This window comes from Tripterygium wilfordii, chromosome 13 (assembly GCF_013401445.1).
Source record: "Tripterygium wilfordii isolate XIE 37 chromosome 13, ASM1340144v1, whole genome shotgun sequence".
Lineage (NCBI taxonomy): Eukaryota > Viridiplantae > Streptophyta > Magnoliopsida > Celastrales > Celastraceae > Tripterygium > Tripterygium wilfordii.
Window position 1 is genome coordinate 14,379,879 of NC_052244.1, and position 19,657 is coordinate 14,399,535.

At 36.9% G+C, this 19,657-nt stretch overlaps 5 protein-coding genes across 5 annotated transcripts; 4 read left to right on the forward strand and 1 right to left on the reverse strand.

Annotated features, from left to right (window-relative positions):
• Positions 1 to 67: 67 nt before the first annotated feature.
• Positions 68 to 2,772, forward strand: LOC120012863 (ubiquitin-NEDD8-like protein RUB2). The gene is made up of 3 exons (XM_038864398.1): positions 68 to 169; positions 1,443 to 1,702; positions 2,452 to 2,772. Exons 1-3 carry the CDS (start codon positions 77 to 79, stop codon positions 2,561 to 2,563), a joined length of 465 nt encoding a protein of 154 aa, XP_038720326.1. The 5' UTR covers positions 68 to 76; the 3' UTR covers positions 2,564 to 2,772.
• A 361-nt stretch (positions 2,773 to 3,133) lies between these two features.
• LOC120012862 (protein NETWORKED 4B-like) lies at positions 3,134 to 6,624 on the forward strand. Its single transcript, XM_038864397.1, has 2 exons — positions 3,134 to 3,284; positions 4,645 to 6,624. The coding sequence occupies exon 2, from the start codon at positions 4,647 to 4,649 to the stop codon at positions 6,339 to 6,341; it is 1,695 nt and encodes a 564-aa protein (XP_038720325.1). The 5' UTR covers positions 3,134 to 3,284; positions 4,645 to 4,646; the 3' UTR covers positions 6,342 to 6,624.
• Positions 6,625 to 8,678: 2,054 nt separating this feature from the next.
• LOC120012723 lies at positions 8,679 to 13,507 on the forward strand. Its single transcript, XM_038864175.1, has 3 exons — positions 8,679 to 9,000; positions 9,634 to 9,882; positions 10,237 to 13,507. The coding sequence occupies exons 2-3, from the start codon at positions 9,765 to 9,767 to the stop codon at positions 13,203 to 13,205; spliced, it is 3,087 nt and encodes a 1,028-aa protein (XP_038720103.1). The 5' UTR covers positions 8,679 to 9,000; positions 9,634 to 9,764; the 3' UTR covers positions 13,206 to 13,507.
• Positions 13,471 to 16,116, reverse strand: LOC120012724 (probable RNA-binding protein EIF1AD). Its single transcript, XM_038864176.1, has 4 exons — positions 15,760 to 16,116; positions 15,535 to 15,610; positions 15,104 to 15,230; positions 13,471 to 13,822 (listed from the first exon to the last, which is right to left on the reverse strand). The coding sequence occupies exons 1-4, from the start codon at positions 15,871 to 15,873 to the stop codon at positions 13,606 to 13,608; spliced, it is 534 nt and encodes a 177-aa protein (XP_038720104.1). The 5' UTR covers positions 15,874 to 16,116; the 3' UTR covers positions 13,471 to 13,605.
• Positions 16,117 to 18,129: 2,013 nt separating this feature from the next.
• LOC120013391 (WRKY DNA-binding transcription factor 70-like) lies at positions 18,130 to 19,543 on the forward strand. The gene is made up of 3 exons (XM_038865181.1): positions 18,130 to 18,653; positions 18,768 to 18,869; positions 18,967 to 19,543. The coding sequence occupies exons 1-3, from the start codon at positions 18,304 to 18,306 to the stop codon at positions 19,397 to 19,399; spliced, it is 885 nt and encodes a 294-aa protein (XP_038721109.1). The 5' UTR covers positions 18,130 to 18,303; the 3' UTR covers positions 19,400 to 19,543.
• The last annotated feature ends 114 nt before the right edge of the window (positions 19,544 to 19,657 follow it).

A 19,657-nucleotide genomic window follows, 5' to 3' on the forward strand; every position in this document is an offset into this window, starting at 1 on the left:
AACGCATAATAGTGGACTACTATCTTCTTCTTTGTCCCTGTGGAATTGAGAAGGAAAGCCAGACTGAAAAGAAAATATGCAGATCTTCGTTAAAACCCTAACGGGGAAGACTATAACTCTCGAGGTAGAGAGCTCCGACACCATTGACAACGTCAAAGCCAAGATTCAGGTACTTTAATTTGATCATCCTAGTCTTCTTGTTTGGGTATGTTTATGGTTTATGAAGTCCTACTCCTCATTCCTGAAGTTGGTTCCTTTTGTTTTGACGGGTTTCCTCTGGATGAAATTTTCGTTGGTAAAATTTTCTACTTCAAAAGGGTTTTCTTTTCTCTGCAGAAACTTGAGGGGGAATATGTATTTTCCGTCGAATTCGTATTGTTTTGTTTCTGGGTTGTTTAGTGTTGTAGGCCTCTGCTCTAATTGGAAGTGCTTATGGAAATTCGAAGAACTAGGTTTTGGAATGGAAAGAGATTCGGTACTGAATTGAAACTGAAGATTTACTAACCAATGAGACCTACGGAAGGAAGGACAAGAATCGATCTAAAAGTAACAAATATCGAATTCGAGGCAAACTACTCAAAGTGCTACTGTTCTCTTCTTCCATCGAACTTTCAATCTTCCTTCTATGGCTCTGCTTATATGTGACTTTGAGTAAATATCGACAATTTATCATCTAAGACTCGATATCCAGCATAGATCAGTGTTGAACTTGTAACAGAACATGTCTTGCAAAGATGAATATATGATCCTTGATAGAAAAAATGAATGACAGAAAGGATACACGTAGTGTATTCATGTTAATTTTCTCATAGACTCAGTTTGATTTCTGTTGCTATCTGTGAGGATTTGATAAACTTGGGCGTAATTTGTTACTTGTTGTTTATTTGGATATGAAATGAATACTGAGTAAATCCTCATGGTTTTGTATCCTCTTGTACTGCTTATGATTGACAATTTGCATTACTGTCAATTCTTTTATACTTAATTTGTCTTATGTTATTTGGATACATCCCACATGCTAAGACACAAAAGAGGATTCTAGATGTGCTCATACTTATATAAGCATGATTGTGAAACATGATGTATGGTCTGCATCTTTGGTTGAGAGATGAAGTAGTGCATTACATGCATATCTATGTTTCTGTAGTAAGATAGTCTTTTGAATTGTATGACTGCATTAAGCGTAGTTTGGCTCATTTTTCCTTTTCTTATTCGTTGGCATTCATTTATTCTTTAACTTTTGTCAATTTCGCTATTAATGAAATGCACAGGGAATCAATGATAATGATATTTTACCTTGCATAGTTTTTGATTTCGTGCATCTGTCATGGATGCCTTGGACAGTTGGACAGTTGGACTGCATGCTCAATGCTTTCTTCTTCATTTATGAGCTTCTGTAGTCATGTTTAACAGTTTGTTGATGTCTGATGCCTCTGTTTTAGGACAAGGAAGGCATCCCTCCTGATCAGCAAAGATTGATCTTTGCTGGTAAACAATTGGAAGATGGCCGAACTCTTGCTGATTATAACATTCAGAAAGAGTCAACACTTCACCTGGTTCTGAGGCTTAGGGGAGGCACTATGATCAAGGTGAAGACTCTCACGGGGAAAGAAATTGAAATCGACATTGAACCGACTGATACCATCGAGCGAATCAAGGAGAGGGTTGAGGAAAAAGAGGGAATCCCTCCTGTGCAGCAAAGGTACTTCTTTTAGTGTTTATCTGCATTGAACTGTGAGTTGGCTAAAGTTGTAATTCTTATCTGGCATGTTTCTTGTTTATCTATCTTCCCCATGTGGCATGCATAATCTATTGCCTTGTGCCTTGATTTTGAATTTTATGAAGGGTGCATAATATGTATTTGTTTTTTTCATCATCTTGACAAACTGTCATTGTGTCCCCAAACATTTAGTTGATTTTAGAAACTGCAGTGGTGTATGGTCTTTAAGATTATGGATCTCAACGTTCTTTTGATTATTTGTTTGGATAACATTATACAGTTAAGCCTACGGCCATGCATGATTTATCTGGGCCATATAGATGTCTGAGCTTCTGTTTTCATAGCGCTTGGATTTTGTTTAATGTATTTATATTACTTAGTAACAGTATGCTATTTATGAGAAAATCCTGCAACTGAAGAATCTGAAGTGGAATGAAATTAAGCACAAGAAAATACTCGTCTAGTCACCAAGGTGTTTGTTATCCAAGTTTGGGTTGATATGCTGTGCAAGACTGCTTAGATAATATATTTCCTTTGAGCAGTTCTTCCTGGTAACTTCATGGTGTGTGCAGTTATGAGTTTTTTGGAGTTAAATAGTCCTGTAGTTTTGCAAAGTTAATCAGTGGAATGTAGTTTCATGCTTGTGTTTTGGCTTCTCACTCAAATCTTCTCGACATGTTATCTCCTTTTTTGCTGCAAACCTTTTGATTCATCTTGTAAAATGGTTGCAGACTCATCTATGCCGGTAAGCAGCTTGCAGATGACAAGATAGCTCGTGACTATAACATCGAGGGTGGCTCTGTACTTCATCTGGTGCTTGCACTGAGGGGTGGAAATCCCTAAAATAAGTGTACTTTTTTTTTTACTTACAGCTTGTTGAGCAATACTCCATTGAGTTTGAACCTGTGGTAGTGTGGATAAACCTAATTACATGACAGGAAACTTGTGTTACATTTTTCTTCTGTAACTCGATAGAGTTTGATTGAAGATATACCATGAGTTTTGGATTTCTATATATGAAGACAAGAGGTGTATGTTTTTTTTAAAAAAAATTTTTGACGAATTATTTTTAATATTGATGATAGGCAATTTATAATGGATTAATTTAAATGAGCTCGAGAAATTGTTATTTATTTGATTACTTGGATTGAAGTAGGTGATTTTATTAATAAATTATTTCGAGAGTGGAAAACGATATCTCACCCACTCAAATAATACTCTTGAGAAGAAAGGCCCACACATCAACATTGACAAAAACAACAAGGGCAGGGGCAGGTTCAATTATTTAGACCAATTCATGATCAACTATCTCAATAAATGGAGGGAAAGTAGAAATTTGAAAAATGAAAAGTAGGGGCAATTTGGGGATTTCAGAGAGAAAAAAGGGTTGGAAAATGGACACATGGTGCCCCAAATTCTTGAAATGGAGTAGCGCCTTTGTTCCCTCCCTCTCAGCCTTTTTCTCATTGTCTCCATTCCCCTTACCTCTATTACTCATTCAACTTCCTTCATCCTCTCTGTCATCCAATTTCAGCTCTCTCTCTCTCTCAGATCTTCTACTCTGGTAAGTGAACCGCTCCAGCTCCTTCTCTCTCTAGTTTGTCATCTTGATTTATTTTTCTAATTTATTGTTTACTTTAAGTGATCTACCAGTTGCATATTGTTTGGCTGATTTTAGTTTTCCTTTGAAACCCAGGTTGTCTTTTTCTTTTTTCTTGAATGATTTAACAATTGAATATCGATCGTTAGGTTGATTTGATTTCATTATCTATCCATTTGGTTATGCTAGAAAATCCAGTAAAAAAATCGTGCATGTAAAATAATAGCAAATTCGAAGTCTCCGCTGAGTAAAAGTTATGAATAATGACTGACAAGTTTCTTTCTTTGTTCTCGGGGGCCTGAGTATCTATGATTTTGTGATAAATGTTTAGCTAAGCGAAACCAGTTAACTTGTGTATGCACAATCTAGGTTTGATATTTCCCCAATATGTGTCTGATTGCCAAATCTCGCCATTATTGCAAATAAATTGGTCAAAATCTGCACCTTTAGATGCTATCTCTTTAGCTTGATTTTCATTGATAGCGATTAGCGAGGAAAAAAATATCTATTTCCCGAATATGTAATGTCTTGTGGTGGCCTGGTGGGTGAGCCTAAATATCTTGCTTGTCTGTGAGGTTCAGCACTTATCAAATATCTTTAACTTGTCTATCAAGCTGTTTATGCAAGTGCCTCATAAGCAACAACATCAGTTGATTGAAGATGAATAAGAATAACATTGGGATCAGATTTGTAGGCTTTCGTGTTGTATCCTTGTACTTGTAGTCCTTACACAAGCTGTTTTACGGAATTATTATCTGAGATGGAGATAGTTTCATAGTTCTCTTCTTGTGTTTATTTATTTATATTATTTATTTTTATTGTTCACCTTCCCTAGTTGTTGAATGAAAAGAAAGTGGTGGGTTTTTGTTGTGGTTATGATTTGGTATCTTGTGGGGCTCATGCTCATTTGGGATGCTTGTAATTACTATGCTGAGCTCCATATTAGCTGAGATGTTGAGTCTGTACAAAGTGTTCGATCAATGCTAGCTTCTCAGTTGTAGCATTCTTTGCTTGCTTTGCATCAAGTTGTAATTAGTTGAGTTCAAGGAGAGAAACCACTGCATCAAAGCAGTTGCTTTCTATTTCCTCGTTCATGTCCAACTTTCTGCTGATTTGTTTCAAGTTTCAACTAAATAAAAAAAAAAGTCCCCCTCTTCTGTTTCCTCGAATGAAACTGTGTTTCCAGTTGGTGACTTTTTGTGGGTAATGATATTTTCTTTTAGTATTATCTTTTATGCTGCAATCCAACTTGTATCCATGCAATTCTAGATAAACATGAATCTCATGTCAAGCTAATTACTATATGGTTTATTATTGTTTGCAGAAATGGACAAAACTGTCCAGCAATTTCTGAAAAGGATCGAAGAAGATGGAAAATATTTAATAAAGAAGGCTGAAATTTATTGTCAGAATAAGCCAGAAATGATTTCCAAAGTCGAAGATTTCTACAGCATGTGTCAATCACTAGCTGAACACTATGACCATATAACAGAAGAATTACAGGAGAATATTGGGTCAGAGCTACAAACACAGCTCATTGACAATTTCGAACTTGGCTTCGATCAAGATTCTACATTGCAAACTCCTAATTACAAGCAGGGTTTGTACAAGTCTATTGATGGTGTAGTAACTCTCAGCTCAGGTGGTGATAGCTCTACTTTTTCCTTGAAAGAAGGCACTGAATCATCTAATTCATCATCCTCAGATTCTGAATCAGAATCTCTTCTTTCTGCCAATAATAACTTGAGCATTTCTAGGAACAGCAATGGGGGACTGCATAAGAAGATATTTGAGTTCCAAGCTGATATACCAAGCATTAAACAGAAGCTCCAGGGGGTGATAGAAGAAAATGTAGACAGTGAGATAATGGTAGGAGAAAATGACAATTATGAAGGATTGGTTGAAAGAATTACTAAGCTTGAAAAAGAGCTGAAAATTTCAAATCTGAAACTCCGCCTATCAGAAGATGAGGTTAACCAGTTGAAGAGTGAGCTTAAACGAAGGGAAACTGCAATAGTACTTGCAGGGGATTTGCAGTCTCAGCTTGAATCAGCACACAGTGATATTGAGATGAAGGAGGCTGATCTGGAATTGCTGAAAAGACAAGGAATGGACTCGCAAAAGACAATAGCAGAGTTGGAAGCTCTTCTTTCAAACTCCAATTTCAACAATGGTAGCTTGATGAAAGAGCTAGAAGAGAGTAAAGAAAAACTCAAGGAGTCAGATCAAGAGCTTGCAAACTTAAAGCATGAACTCCAGCATACTCATCAGGTGCAAAGTAAGCTTGACTTGGCTCTAGAAGACATAGTCGCCTTGAAGGATGAGCTTCAAATAGAGAAAAAGCAGAATTCTGAATTGAGGGAGAGGTATGCTGCAGTGAATGATGCCCAGAGAGAGGAGACTGTGCAGTTCCAAACTGAGATTTCGAGCTTGAAAGAAAAACTGAACCTGGTAGAAGCAAGGGTAAAAGAATGGGAGTTAAGAGTAAACTTTCTGGAGGATAAGATAAGGAAAATGGAAGCTGAGGAGATAGAGATAAAAACTTTGCATGATGCTCAAGAGACTGTGTTGCAAGGACAAATCAATCAGATGAAAGTAGATCTTGCTGAGGGTGGTGGACATGTTGAAGCTTTAAATAAAGAGCTTGACAGACTTAAACTGAAATATGATATGCTTATGGCAGAGAAGGATGAAGTCACTGCTAAGGCAAACACACTAACAGCAAACTTAGATTCACAGGAAAATCATATCAGGCAAATGGAAGAACGTCAGAGACAATTTGATGTGGATCACCTTAAGCTGATTACTGGATATGAGAGTGCAGAGAAGCAAGTTGCTGAACTGAAGGCAAGAGTTGAGGAGCTGGAGAAGGAAGTGGATTGGCAGAAAGTTGTGATCTCAGATAGGGCTGAAGAGAAAAGGGAAGCAATACGGCAGCTTTGTTTCTCACTGGAGCATTACAGAACTGGATACAAAGAACTTTGTCAAGCATACAAGGGGCATGCAGCTATAGCTTCCTAAGCTTGCTTAGTTCTGCAGTCTGTCTAGTAAGTGTTTGTGTCATCAATCACCAACATATTGTTCTTTATGTAGTTTGTGAAGATAAACTTCCATATTATTTGTTCTAGACTTTGCTTTGTTGGTGGGAAGTTCTCAACCTTATTGGGTAGAGAATTCTTGTTCATGAAGTTTTGGGGTAAGGCAATTGTTTACTGCTCAGGTGCATTTGTCAAATATGAACCTGAATATGTGTATTTGTTTTACTTCTTATTAAATGTCTGTCTGAGAAAAGGTCTTATGCTGATTTGTGGTCTAGCAAGTAGCAAGATTCCGTTATCTGATGTGGTTCTTTCTTTGGTCTGATTTTCTCTGAGTCCTCAGTCTTCCTCTTGTCCTTATCTGCATCAAGACTAAGTCCACTGACCATCAAGAGAGTGACTTCCTGCATCTATGAGGAGGTTTCCCATTATTTTTAAGAATTACCTAGTTTTTGAACTTGAGAGTTTTCTCTGCTGAAAGAGAGAGATTTCTAAGAATATGTAGTGGAAGTCATGTTTGACTGTTCTATGGCCAAGCCTGTTGTTGTAATTCTGCAGGTAGTTCTAAATATCTTTGTAACATAATGCAATGCAATCATGCGTTCTCAAATGGTGCAGTGTTAGTCTTTGAAGGGGATGCCACTCATAAACCACTTAAGGATAGCCTAGTTCACTTATCACTTCAGATTTATGACGTACGACTCTTGATGTACGGAGTTTGAACCAACTAGTTGAAATATTTTTTTTGTGAAATTCTAGTTTTATGGACTTGTCTCACTTCCAGACTTCTACTCTCATGAGTTTTGACTCAGTATTATTTGTCGTCAACGTGCCACGTTGACTGTTTTGACATTCGAGATTTACGTCCGCTTAGCAGTTGGAATGATATGTTGGGCCGGTCCTTCGGAGGTTTTAAGACGTTAAACAACTGAATTGGACGGACAGGTAAAGGTGTGGCTCCCACGACAACAAATTCCACTAACAGAAATCAAAAGTGGTGGTTGGTGGTGGATTACCACTCTGGAAGGAAGTTGCTTTGAAATCTTTTTTTACAGGCTTTCCAGGCATTATTGTCTGGAAAAGAAAGCGCCACTTGGCATGCTAGTACTGGTGGTGTCGTCAATTAGTCAGTCAACTGCTGACTTTTCTTCCTTCGCCCACTCTTGACTTTGACAATGAAATTCATCTAGGTTATTGACTTTTTGCTTTTGATTTTTGTCTTGGCCATGGGAGTGATTCTTAATGGGGAAGGAGCTGCAATCATTTCACCTAATCTCTATCATTATGTATTGGATTTGATAACACCATACTTAATGTATTTAATGGCACAGAGATCATGTGGATTTTGTTAGAATCATTCTTGTAAATCCTTCTCCATTTTTAATAGAGATAATATTTTAGTCTTGTGATATGTTTATTTATGTTTTCATTTCGTGAGGGGAACTTTTTTAAAGAAAATGTAGAGTATATTGGAAACAATATTCTTGTGCCGATGCATTTGGTTTTGTCCCGATTTATCATGTTGTCATATGTAAAATTTATATGTTTACAGACTGTCAAGTTTAGGTTCATATCGGTTTACTGTTACAGAAAGGAAAAAAATAAATGTAGAGTAAAAAATTACTCAAATCACTCATTTTTTAGTGTTTAGGGTTTTAGTTGAGGGAAATTTGAATTTGAAATCTATACAGTTCTTTTTCAACAAACCTAAAAAAGTCTCAACTATAATTGATGTAGTAAAAAAAAATTCCAAGGTACAAGATTATCACATACAATCTTAATATAATCGATTTTTTTCTTCTCAAAGTCATTTATAATTTCCTATATTGCATGTTTAAGTTGAAAAAATAAAAATTTGACAAATAGATATAGTAAATTTTTAATTAATTAGAGATTTTGAAATTTAGAAAAAAGGAAAAAAAAATGGCCGTTGAGATGATCCAGTTTTGTGGAGAGGGGATGGCAGGTCCCATTGTAATAGTATTTTTAGGGACATAAATTTTTAAAAAATTATAGATTTATAGTTTAAGGTTCAACGAGTCCAATGATGTAATTTTGATTCCAAACAAAAAGCATATCCAACATGAAAGATGCATAATAATTTTAGATCGTCGAATATAAACTTTAAATATTATATCTCTCGACTTAGATCAATTTGATTTTTGTTTCGAACAAAAAAATATATAATTAGATTCATTAAATCAAATATTACATATTTATAATTTTTTAAAAATAAAATAAAAAATTTTCATTCTCCAAGGAGCTACAGCGGGGCTTGCTGTAATAAAAGCCACAGCAGAGCCCGGGCATCCGAGGATGACACATCAGCAAGACAGGTGGTTGTTGTTGTTGATGGTGCTGCTTTAAATGTCGTCGGCGCCCATTTTTCTCTCTCTGTTTTTCTCTGAGTCAGAGAAAATATAGAGAAAGAAGAAAGAGAAATGATGGTTGACTGCTTAAGCTTTCTAAACACGACACAGAAGACTTTTTGAATTTCTGCGAAAGCATTTGAAGGCGACGAAGAAGAAGCAGAAGAAGGGTCGTAAGCTTTGCGGGCACGACAAGATTTGCCTTTGATTTCCAAATTTGTTGCTTTTATTACTTAAATCGAAATCGATTCTTACAAATCCGGATTAGAAAAAGTAAGTCTTTTGTGAGTTATTAGATCTAGCTATTCTGGGTCTTGATTGCTTTTGTTGGGTTTTCTGAATAAACTATGCTTGATGTGAATATTTTCTGAGAATCCCCTTCTCTCCTCAAGATTTGGTCTTTGATCTACTTCACCTCATCTTCCTTTTTTCCTGCTTGGTTTGCTAATGATTGGGTAGAAGAGAAACAGTTCAATCTTTTTGCAGGTTTTTTTTTGGTTGGATGGAAATTAATATGCGAACTGCACATCAAATATGCATTTTCCCCCCTTTAAACTTATTCTGATTGTTGCCTTAATGAACTGAATTGCTGCTAAATTTATCTGCTCCTTTCTTGAGGTCTGTGAACATCCAGAACTTGCTTGCATTATTACTGGCTCACTAAATTCATGAGCTTTGTTTTTGAATGAACACATGGTTTTGAGTTACAATTTAGTTGCCTCTTAATGGCTAGGGATGATGCCATACTCGTGTGAATTCGGAATTTGTCTGACAGTAATCTAGGAGTCTTTTTTAGTATGTGCTTGATGCTTATGGCAAACTGTAGCGGCATGGTTTGTTTCATGATCTCATATTAGAACTTGGAGTTTCGCTATGAAATTTTATCTTCGGTGTTTCTGTTTGCAGAATTGGGAGCTTTACAATTACTACGAAAAATGGATTCAAGTCCGGATGTGGCATTTGATTATGAATTGTGTCGAATTTAGAGGGTGAAGGTCAATCTTTGGTCCATTACAAGAATACATATCTGGAGAAAAATGACCACTGACACGCCTATATGTCGATTAGTTAGATGTCCTAAATGTCGACTGGTTCTACCAGAGTTGGCTGACCTTCCTGTATACAAGTGTGGTGGATGTGGCACTGTTCTCCAAGGTAATACTCCTATAAATATAAGAATCTAGTATAAACCCTGAGGAAATGATGCAATTGGATAGTAGATTTAACTTAAATAGACCAGCCGTTGTCTTTAATTTCTTATCTCAGATGATACCAACGAAAAATTCCCACATTGCTATATAAGGGATTTGATACTAGATTTCACCATTGTTGTGGATACCAGACCACTACATTTACTACCCTACAAATTCAATACTATGTGTGCTTTATATCCTATAGCTTCAGTGCTATGAGTTCGCCATTGTACTCTATATCCTTTTACCTATTGATTTATATCTTGCTATTTTGAAGTTGTTGATTAACATCTTTCATTCCTCTTCCTTTATGCAGCCAAAAGACGAAAGGATGCGGCTAAAAGCACAAACTCTAACTTCCGTGAAACAAATGCGGTTCAGATGAATAGTTTGGATCAAGATGCCGAAGATAAAGAGTCTCACAGTTCAAGTCATAAGGCAAGTTGTGGGTCTTCTGGGGACTCTGATAATGGGCAACTTGGAAATGTAAACTTGTTAAATGAAGACCAAAATGATGATTTTTTGGAGCAAAATGACTTGAAGGGTTGCAGCTTATCTGGGGAGCAGCTTGGAGGGGTTAACGTGTCAAATGAAGACCAAAACAATGATTTTTTGGAGCAAAATGACCCGAAGGATTCCAGCTTATCTGGGGATTCTGATAGTGAGCAGCTTGGAGGAGTAAACTTGTCAACTGAAGACCAAAACGATGATTTTTTGGAGCAAAATGACCAGAAGGATTGCAGCTTATCTGGGGATTCTGATAGTGAGCAGCTTGGAGAGGTAAACTTGTCAACTGAAGACCAAAACGATGATTTTTTGGAGCAAAATGACCGGAAGGATTGCAGTTTATCTGGGGATTCTGATAGTGAGCAGCTTGGAGGGGTAAACTTGTCAACTGAAGACCAAAACGATGATTTTTTGGAGCAAAATTACCAGAAGGATTGTGGCTTATCTGGGGATTCTGATAGTGAGCAGTTTGGAGGGGTAAACTTGTCAACTGAAGACCAAAACGATGGTTCTTTGGAGCAAAATGACCAGAAGGATTTCGGTGTATCTGGGGCCTGTAATAATGAGCAGCTTAGAGGTGGAGACTTGTCAAATGAAGACCACATTTATGAGACGCATCATAATGAAAGTTATGAAAGAAATATTCAACATAATGGAGTTCCTGAGGTAGTTTGTTCGCCAGTGGACCTTCCTCCTCGTCAGAATGAAGAGTTGTCACCATTAGAAGAATCAAATAAAGAAGTTGATGTCAATGATGAGAACTCTCCAATATCCCGAGGAAAGTCAGATGTAGAAAGCAATGATGAGAATAATTCTACTATCAAAAGGTCAAGCACTGAGAAGCCTGTGGCGATAAATGGGATGAGGCAAGTTGTCACAGCTGAAGGGACTGGGACAGCAAGAGAAAGCATTTCCTCTGATATGCTCAGATCTTCACCTCCTGAACAAATGGAGCATTCCCAGGAAGGCATTGCGTATGTTTTTGATCGTGTTAGGTCCACAGATACATTGGAAACTACAGATTTTATCAATCCCAGTTCAGAGCTTAGTGGTAAGCTCATAGATTTGTCTAAATCCCCAACAACCAGAAGCTATCATGCTTATTATGATGGCTGCACGTCTTCACTTGACGGGATGGATGATCAATCCCCAGACCACTACAGGAATTCATTAGAACGTCATAGGCATCCTCTTAAAAATTCTTACAAGGCACCAAACCGTGATGTTCCTGAGGAGAGGCCTAGAAGAAACAAATTCCTAGCTAACGGTGATGCAGAGATGCAACATCAAGCGAGAAAATTTTCATCAAGCTTGTCAGGTAAGATGCATAAGTGGAATCAAGATGAATTGCAGAAACCGATAGGGCTTGGATATCCAGGTGGAAACAGGAGATCAGAGAGAGATGAATATTCATCTTGGTTGCCTTCGTATCAAAGGGGTTTACCAATTGGCTTTGAAAGTGGCAGCTCTTCCAATCAACTCCATGGCAGCTCTTCCAATCAATTACATGATGAGTTTCATCGGCATCCGAGTATTCATTTGCATAATAAACATGAGTACACTGAACAGGAAAAGAGGAAGCTATTGATAATGGTTAATGAACTACAGGATCAACTTAACAGAACATACAATCTGAATGAAGAGACAGAAGGAAGAGATTTTGCAGGCATTGCTCGGGAGAATCATATGCCCATGTACTATGATCACAAAGCCCCGGAGGAGCAAAGTTTTTATAACTCAAATTATCCTATGTTTCCTGGAAGATTCAGGCAGAAAAGCAACTGGTCCCAACAGAGTCAAGTCTTGCATCATAAACCTTTCTCAGGTGAGGCAACGTATGGTAGACACCGCATGGATTCCTGCTTATGTTGCCGTCCATCAGACTGGCATAACTCAACTCAGTTGCCTCCATTTGGCCCTTTTCATAATAAAGGGGGTTGCAGGATCCATCCTAGCCAAAGTTTCCACCCTTCCTACGGCTCTTGTCCCTCAAGTCCCCAGCAGCACTTGGGCTTGGAGTTTCCATTACGCAGCCGTGAAACAAAGTCTGATGACCAGAGGAATAAAGACCATGGGGTTAAAAGGTACCTAAGGGAGAAGCAGTACTCTGGAAAGAAACACCTCCGACCAATAGCTGGTGCAGCTCCTTTTATAACTTGTCGTCGTTGCTTGAAACAGCTACAGCTCCCTGCTGATTTCCTCGTTTTTGGAAGGAGATGTCATCGTCTCAAGTGTGGTGCTTGTTCAGAGGTGATTAAGTTTTCCATTAGAAATGGAACTCATTTGGTTCCATATTCACCACCAAACCTAAAAAACCCACCACCAAGTGAGGTTGGCGAGTATAGTGATGCTACTGATAGGAGAAATTTGGCTTCAGCATCTCATCCCAATGAATCCCCAAAGGTGGGTGAGGTGTCATACTCTGATGATTACTCTTTCTCTAAAAGCTGCTCCTCAGATGTAGATCCTGCTTCTTTCACACCAATGCATCCCGTCCCAGGCAATGCAGGTGACAGAAAAATTCCTATAGATTCTTTGAAGAGTAAGCAAGAGAGCAACATGTCTTTTTCAAAAGAGTCTCGTAACAAAGGTAAGAATCCTGTAGAAGGATACATGTCAGCTGAGCCTTCTGCTAGTACTTCGAAAGCAAGGAGAATTTCCTCTGAGATTGAGGAGCTTCCACCAAGATCATCTTCACCACTTCATCGACTCATGGGTTATTCCTCCCCAAGTGAAGTGATCAGGGGATCAGGACCAGCCAGCTCAAGGAGAAGCTGATAACGAAGGCATGCATGGCTATTAGCAGCATAGAACCTCTCTTCTCATCCATGTGTTGGTTTCTATTTATCGTACTTATACATAAGGAGATTTTTTTTTTTCTTCTGGTTCTTTCATACCTTAGTGCAGATTAACCAGAATTGATTTCTATGCCTGACGAGTATAGATTAGTAGAAGTACCAAGCTTTTGGATTTTGTACGATTTGCTTATATGTGTATAGCTGATGTTGTATAATGAATCATTCAATGTTGGATGTAAAAAAGATTGTGTGTCATCAATAAAGTGTCAGAAAATTAGTTATCAATGCAGTTTTTGTGATTCCGAGCTTGAATCTTCAATTCCTCATACAATATACAACCAAAAAAACAATTCAGATGTCCATGAGGGTGTCTTCATAATTTAAGAATCTGTATCTGATTCTGAGCTTGAATCTTCATCTGTTTGCAACTCAATTGGTCTTTGCCTGTTTGTATTTGCTTCTAATGGTGGGAGCCCATCATCGTCCACCTGGTCATCGTCACTGCTTGAATTAGGCTCATTTTTGTCCCGCTGGGAAGTCCGTCTTCCTAAGCTTCCTTTGGGATCCTCCAAGTTGGTGGATTTGAAACTTTCTGGCCTGTATTAAGAAGTTGATGAGATTCATATAAAAAAAATAGTTCATGAGAGCATAAGGGTATTATGGAAAAAACATCAATGGACAGAAATATAAACACGCATAGTTGTGTCTTCAAATACAAACATGTCAAACAATTACTGACACGCTGCTTGAAGTTCACACATCCAATTGACTCCTAGTTTAGCAAAGCCAATGTTTCCTGAACAGGAAATAGTAAACTCTGGTTCCAGTTTTCAATATCATAATGTGTCATTACTAAAGGAGTGAAGAAATGCTTTACTTGAAAATGCAGTCTCTCTAACCGGACTGATCCGGATCAGGAGTTGATTATCCAGATGGGAACAGATTTTAGCCCCGATCAACCAAATTTGGATTGGAATCTGATGACAACAAACCTTACAGATTTGTATATGGGTATATCCACTCTGTTGAAAGAACCCAGTCCGATAAAAAAAAATGATTTAACGATACTAATAATGGTAGTAATAATACATTGTAAACATACCAAATATACATACTTTAAGTGCATATATTTATACAATATGTAAAATGTTATCTACTGTATACACACTGAACAAAGCAAGTAATTTACAAACAATAAATAACAAAATACATATATAATAACAAAATACATATATATTATATATTTATATATCATCTAATAACTTGATGGATCTCATTCAATGGATGCACATATGGTACAGATTCTAAATACCCAGTGAATTTGGATCCAAATCTATCCAGATTTAAAAAAAAATTGTTACAGGAAAACCTAAAGCAGCTCCCTAAAAAGCAGCATTCAATCACCACAACAAAAATAATATAACTTGCTATCAGCAGAAAGTCGGGAATAGCTAGGACGGTATGTTAACTACTCCAAGAGCCAAGAGGTGACAAAGTGTCGTAACCAAAGGAATCGTTAATAGTGCGACAACGAATGATGAGGTTATGCAGCCCGCAGAGAAGTAGGTCAAAGAGGTTTTTGCAACTTCAGAGTTAACAAAAAGCTTTCTTCTTTAAGCAACACATAAGAAACAAGGTCCATTTCTCAATGCCATTTTTAATATCCAAAATCCCAATTCAATAAGATTTTTCTCAACTTAGAACCTGTATCAGGATTGTCTAGACGATGTTCAATCTTTGGGTACTGGGTAGTCATTCGTGCTGGCATCCAAGGAATCAAGTATTGTTTCAAGGCAACAAAAATAAATAAATGCTACTAAATAAACTATGTACATTATATTTGATCAATTGCTAAATTGGGATATGAAGAAGGCACACCATTCTGGAGACTTCTGAAGCACTCGAACTTGCTCGTAAAATAGAACTTGTACAACCATACATGCCACCTTGTTACCTGATTCTAGAGCCTTTTCCTTTCCACTTTCATCAACCACAACAAAACTACCTGAAATATTAATCAATTTGAAATAAATTGATGCTGTTTCCCAGTCCTCTGGTAAATGCTAACAGAACTAGTATATTAAAAATGAAGTTAACAACCATATCAAAAACATCATGCTCCTTGTGAAGCATTCAGTTTTAAGGCATTGCCATTGTTGAGCAATAGAAGATTCTGTTTTGTAAACGAAAGGTTCAGAAGGATTTGGCAATTGCCAGTGTTGGATTTCACTGAAGACTAAGACTAAGACTAAGCCATGACCATAACAACTAAACTAAGGATTTCCAAGGAATTAAACATGGAAACAAACCTCGCTTAATCCACATGCTCTTTTGAAACTTGGCTGGAAACAGTGCCAATGATTTCTCTCCTTGTCCATCCATTACCTGATCAAACAGAGTCTAATTTCAGTCTAATGAAAGCATCAATTGCTGGTTATAAACCCAAAAAATCCATTATTATCGCTAATCATTTTGTGGGCAAGTGTCAGAGATAGGATTAAGATGAAGGGTATCAGTAAAGATTAGAGTTTTACCTCAATCAGATTGGAACCTCTAAGTGAGAGCACCTGCATGATGTTTTGGCCTTCTTGAAGCATCAACTTCTGCTGCTCCACTGCCCTCATCAAGTTCTTCCTCCCTCCTTTCATCCTTCTCCCTCGCTCGATTAGGGTTCTAGACTTCTAGTGTTAGGATCGGACCTCGATTGTTCAAAGGAAAGTTGCCAAACAGACGACCTTGGCTAGGTTATTTTACAATTTACTTAGGAGATTCCGGGGTATAAAAGTAATTTCATTTTGACAAAGTCTCTCTGTACTTCTCTAGTTCCTTTTACTTGAGCACCTGGGATTTAATGCAAACCTGCTGTCCGGACAGCACCTAGACCTGTTCGGATACCTTATGCAGTTGGTCGATCAACCCCCTGGAATAACACCACAGCAGTGTCTGTCCGGACAGAATCCTTCAGACAACAGCATCGGAATTACGCCGTCGTTTTAACAAAACTCACTGGAGGGGGGGGGGGGGCCAAGATGGTGGTTTAATTATACAATTTTTGCAATAATGTTTTTTGAGATTTCAGTATTCAAGTTGTACTAAATGTAAGTACAAAGTCAATGAATTTCTTGCTTAAATAAAGCACTACATAAAGGTTACTGAAGATTCTAACATTTGTCTCTTTGCTCATGTAGTTGCATTTTAAAATTTTGATCAAATTAATTAAGTGTGATACTAAAGGCACTTGGTCACGTTAAGAATGTCATTGTGGCATCAAACAAATCTATAACAAACAATGACTTACCATTTTTAGTTTTTATTTTTATCCGAGGTGATCGCAAGTTTTGGATATCGTGTTAATTCTTAGATGTCTCAATTACATAAACATTTGGTTCATAATTGGATAAGTGTGAGTCTGAGATGAGCGTGAGATGAGTCTAAGGTGAGCATGATCATCTTTGGTATCAAATAAATTAAGAGTGAGTATGAATGTGAGAATTCTAATAGTATAATTTCTATATTATCCTTCTTCCTTAAAAAAAAATATTTTCTATTGTTTTAGACTTTTAGTTTAACTAATAAGGGTAAAATAGTTTTTTGTATATTAAAACTCATTCTCCCTTGCAGAGAATAGTCATTCTCACTATTTTGTCACAAAGGGATAATAGAGAGTGGAATGAATTCGGGATTCCGACATCTCAAAATCAACCAAACAAAATGAATTGTTAATTTTCACTCTCATTCCACCCTCTAAATACCAATCAAATATCCTGTTACTTCTTTATTTCAAAATAAGTCACAAGATATCAACGTGAAAAGTTGAACTCTAATCTCTCCAACCGCAACTATTCCTAAATCATATACTAAAATGAATGATTATTTTGACATTATTAGTTGTACTAGACTATTTTGGCAACTAGTATTAGTTATTTATTGTAGCTCTCAAGTTGATGCAATATTTTAGTAGTTGAACAATTCTGCCAGCAATGTCTTGTACTGCAATAATGACATTTGTGGTTGTCCGTACAGTTTGATTTTTCTTTCTTTCCCATGTTACACACACACACATATATATTATTGTTTCTTTGTGATTTTCTTTAGGATGAAAAAACTTAATTGCATTAGTAAAAAAACTAATAAAGAGTACCACATCCAATGGTAATTTTTTTCTAGCCAATGAGTAAACGAAACTCATCAAAACAAGACCCACCAATAAAACGAAATAAGGCAGCATCAAACTTGGTTTAATTTATTAATTTATCCTTATTTTTATGTTAAAAGTGTTATGTACAAAGGTAAAATAAGTTTTTAACATATAAATAACTTAATTAATCATCATTCCCTCCAAATGACTCCATTTTGGAAGGAAAATCTTTGACAAAAACTAAATGAAATCTTCCCTCCAATTACCTTCAAATCCCTCCCCTTAATTTTTTATAAATTATCAAAACAATGAAATTGGAAGGAAACTCTCTTTCCCTATTTTTCCCTTCTTCTGAATTCCTCAATCCAAACATACTCTTAGAGAAATTGGAGCGAGTTTTAGAGTAATTAAAGAGGCCGAAAAAAGAAGAAGCCCATTTATTGGAATAAAATAATTTATTTTTTTTTAACATATGGCTGGTAAACTGCTAAAAATTTTCTATTAGCCTGCAAAACAACAATTGAGGATTCCTTGAAATAAAACAAATGAATGTTGTTCAATTAATACCTTTTAATAATCATCATAAACTCAGGATTAGGTTCTAGAAAAACCCAAAATATTTCAATAATAGAATTTGTATATAGCGGCATGACGTCATCCTTGCATCATAGGGTAGACGTCACCATGGCTTTTCTAAGCAACTTGTTGGAAAATTTTCCACAATCTTTTCCCCTTTTAATTTGCACCTTCATTGCATACCTCCTTCCTGTAACCTTCCTATGATCTTCTCTTCTTCTTCCTCATACACAAACACAAAACTCCAATAATTCAATTCACACTTGTATACATAAATATATACCAATAAAAAACCTTATCACTTGTCAGTTATCATCACCATCTCCTCACTACATCTAATTACAAGGTCACTATCTCCATCTCCATGGGCAGTACTTCTTGGAAGCAGAAATTGATGAAAGAGCTCGTTGATGGGCAGGAATCTGCAACCCAATTGCAGGTTCTCCTTCAAAAGCCCTTTAGTGAAAATGGGTCCTCTCAATTTTCATCAGGGGATGAGCATTTGGTGAAGATCTTGGGATCCTTCACTGAGTCTCTCTCTCTGTTGATGATGATGGGTTCTAGTAATAATTGTGAGTCTGACAACAATAATTCACAAGCGGGTTCTGGCTCAGTGTGTTGTGACCACGAGAGTAGGAGTTCTGATGAGAATTGTAGTGAGAGTAGGAAAAGAGTCCCTTCTTTGAAGGATAAGAGAGGCTGCTACAAGAGAAAGTAAGACCCATTTAACACTCTAATTGATTTTTGTCTTCTTTTTTTTGGGGGATTTGGCTTTTGTGGAGTGATTTGATTTGATTAATATTGGTTGATTGTGCTTGGTTACTGCAGAAAGAACTCACAATCATGGACAACAGTCTCTTCCACTGTCGACGATGTCTATGCTTGGAGAAAATATGGCCAAAAGGAGATTCTAAATGCTAAATACCCAAGGTACTATTTCTGCATCCCCCTTTATGTCAATAATTTAGAGATTTGAATTTGGAGATTCAGGGTTCTAAATTGGGTTTTGTGTTTTTGTGATGAACAGGAGTTACTTTAGATGCACTCACAAGTATGAACAAGGTTGCAAAGCTACAAAGCAAGTCCAGAGAATGGAGGATCAACCAGAGATGTTCCAGACAACTTATAGTGGCAATCACACATGCAGAAATGTTGTCAAGGCCCCTCCAAATATCAAAATAGACCCAGAATCTTGTTGGGGACCTTGTGTTCTTACTCCAGAATCAAAGATTCCGACAACAATAAAACAAGAGCCCTCCAAGGGAGAAGAGATCCCAAGTGGTGCTGATGGTGATGAACTGAACAGCAGTTTGTGGAAGGATCTAATGCCTTTTGAGTACTCATGCGAGCCTGCATCAATGGTTTCTAATGTGTATTCTTGCTACACAGATATCACTTTTCAAGATAGTTTGGACATTGATTCAGTCACTTTTGACAGTGATTTTACCTTTGATATTTGAGGGAGTAATCTGCAGGTTTTTTTTGATCCTTCTCCTGTAATGTGTACTATATATGTATACATATATAGCTTATTAAGGCAAATTCTCTTGTATCTTTGTATTGATGACCTTTAAATTTGTGGAATAATAACATCATTTGAGGAATTCCCTTGGCCTCTAAATTCTCAAAATCTCATCCTTTTATGGACTTTGTCTCTTTGAATCTTTTGAAGAAAAATAGTTGGATAAAAATGACTTCATTCATTGATATTCAAGCCC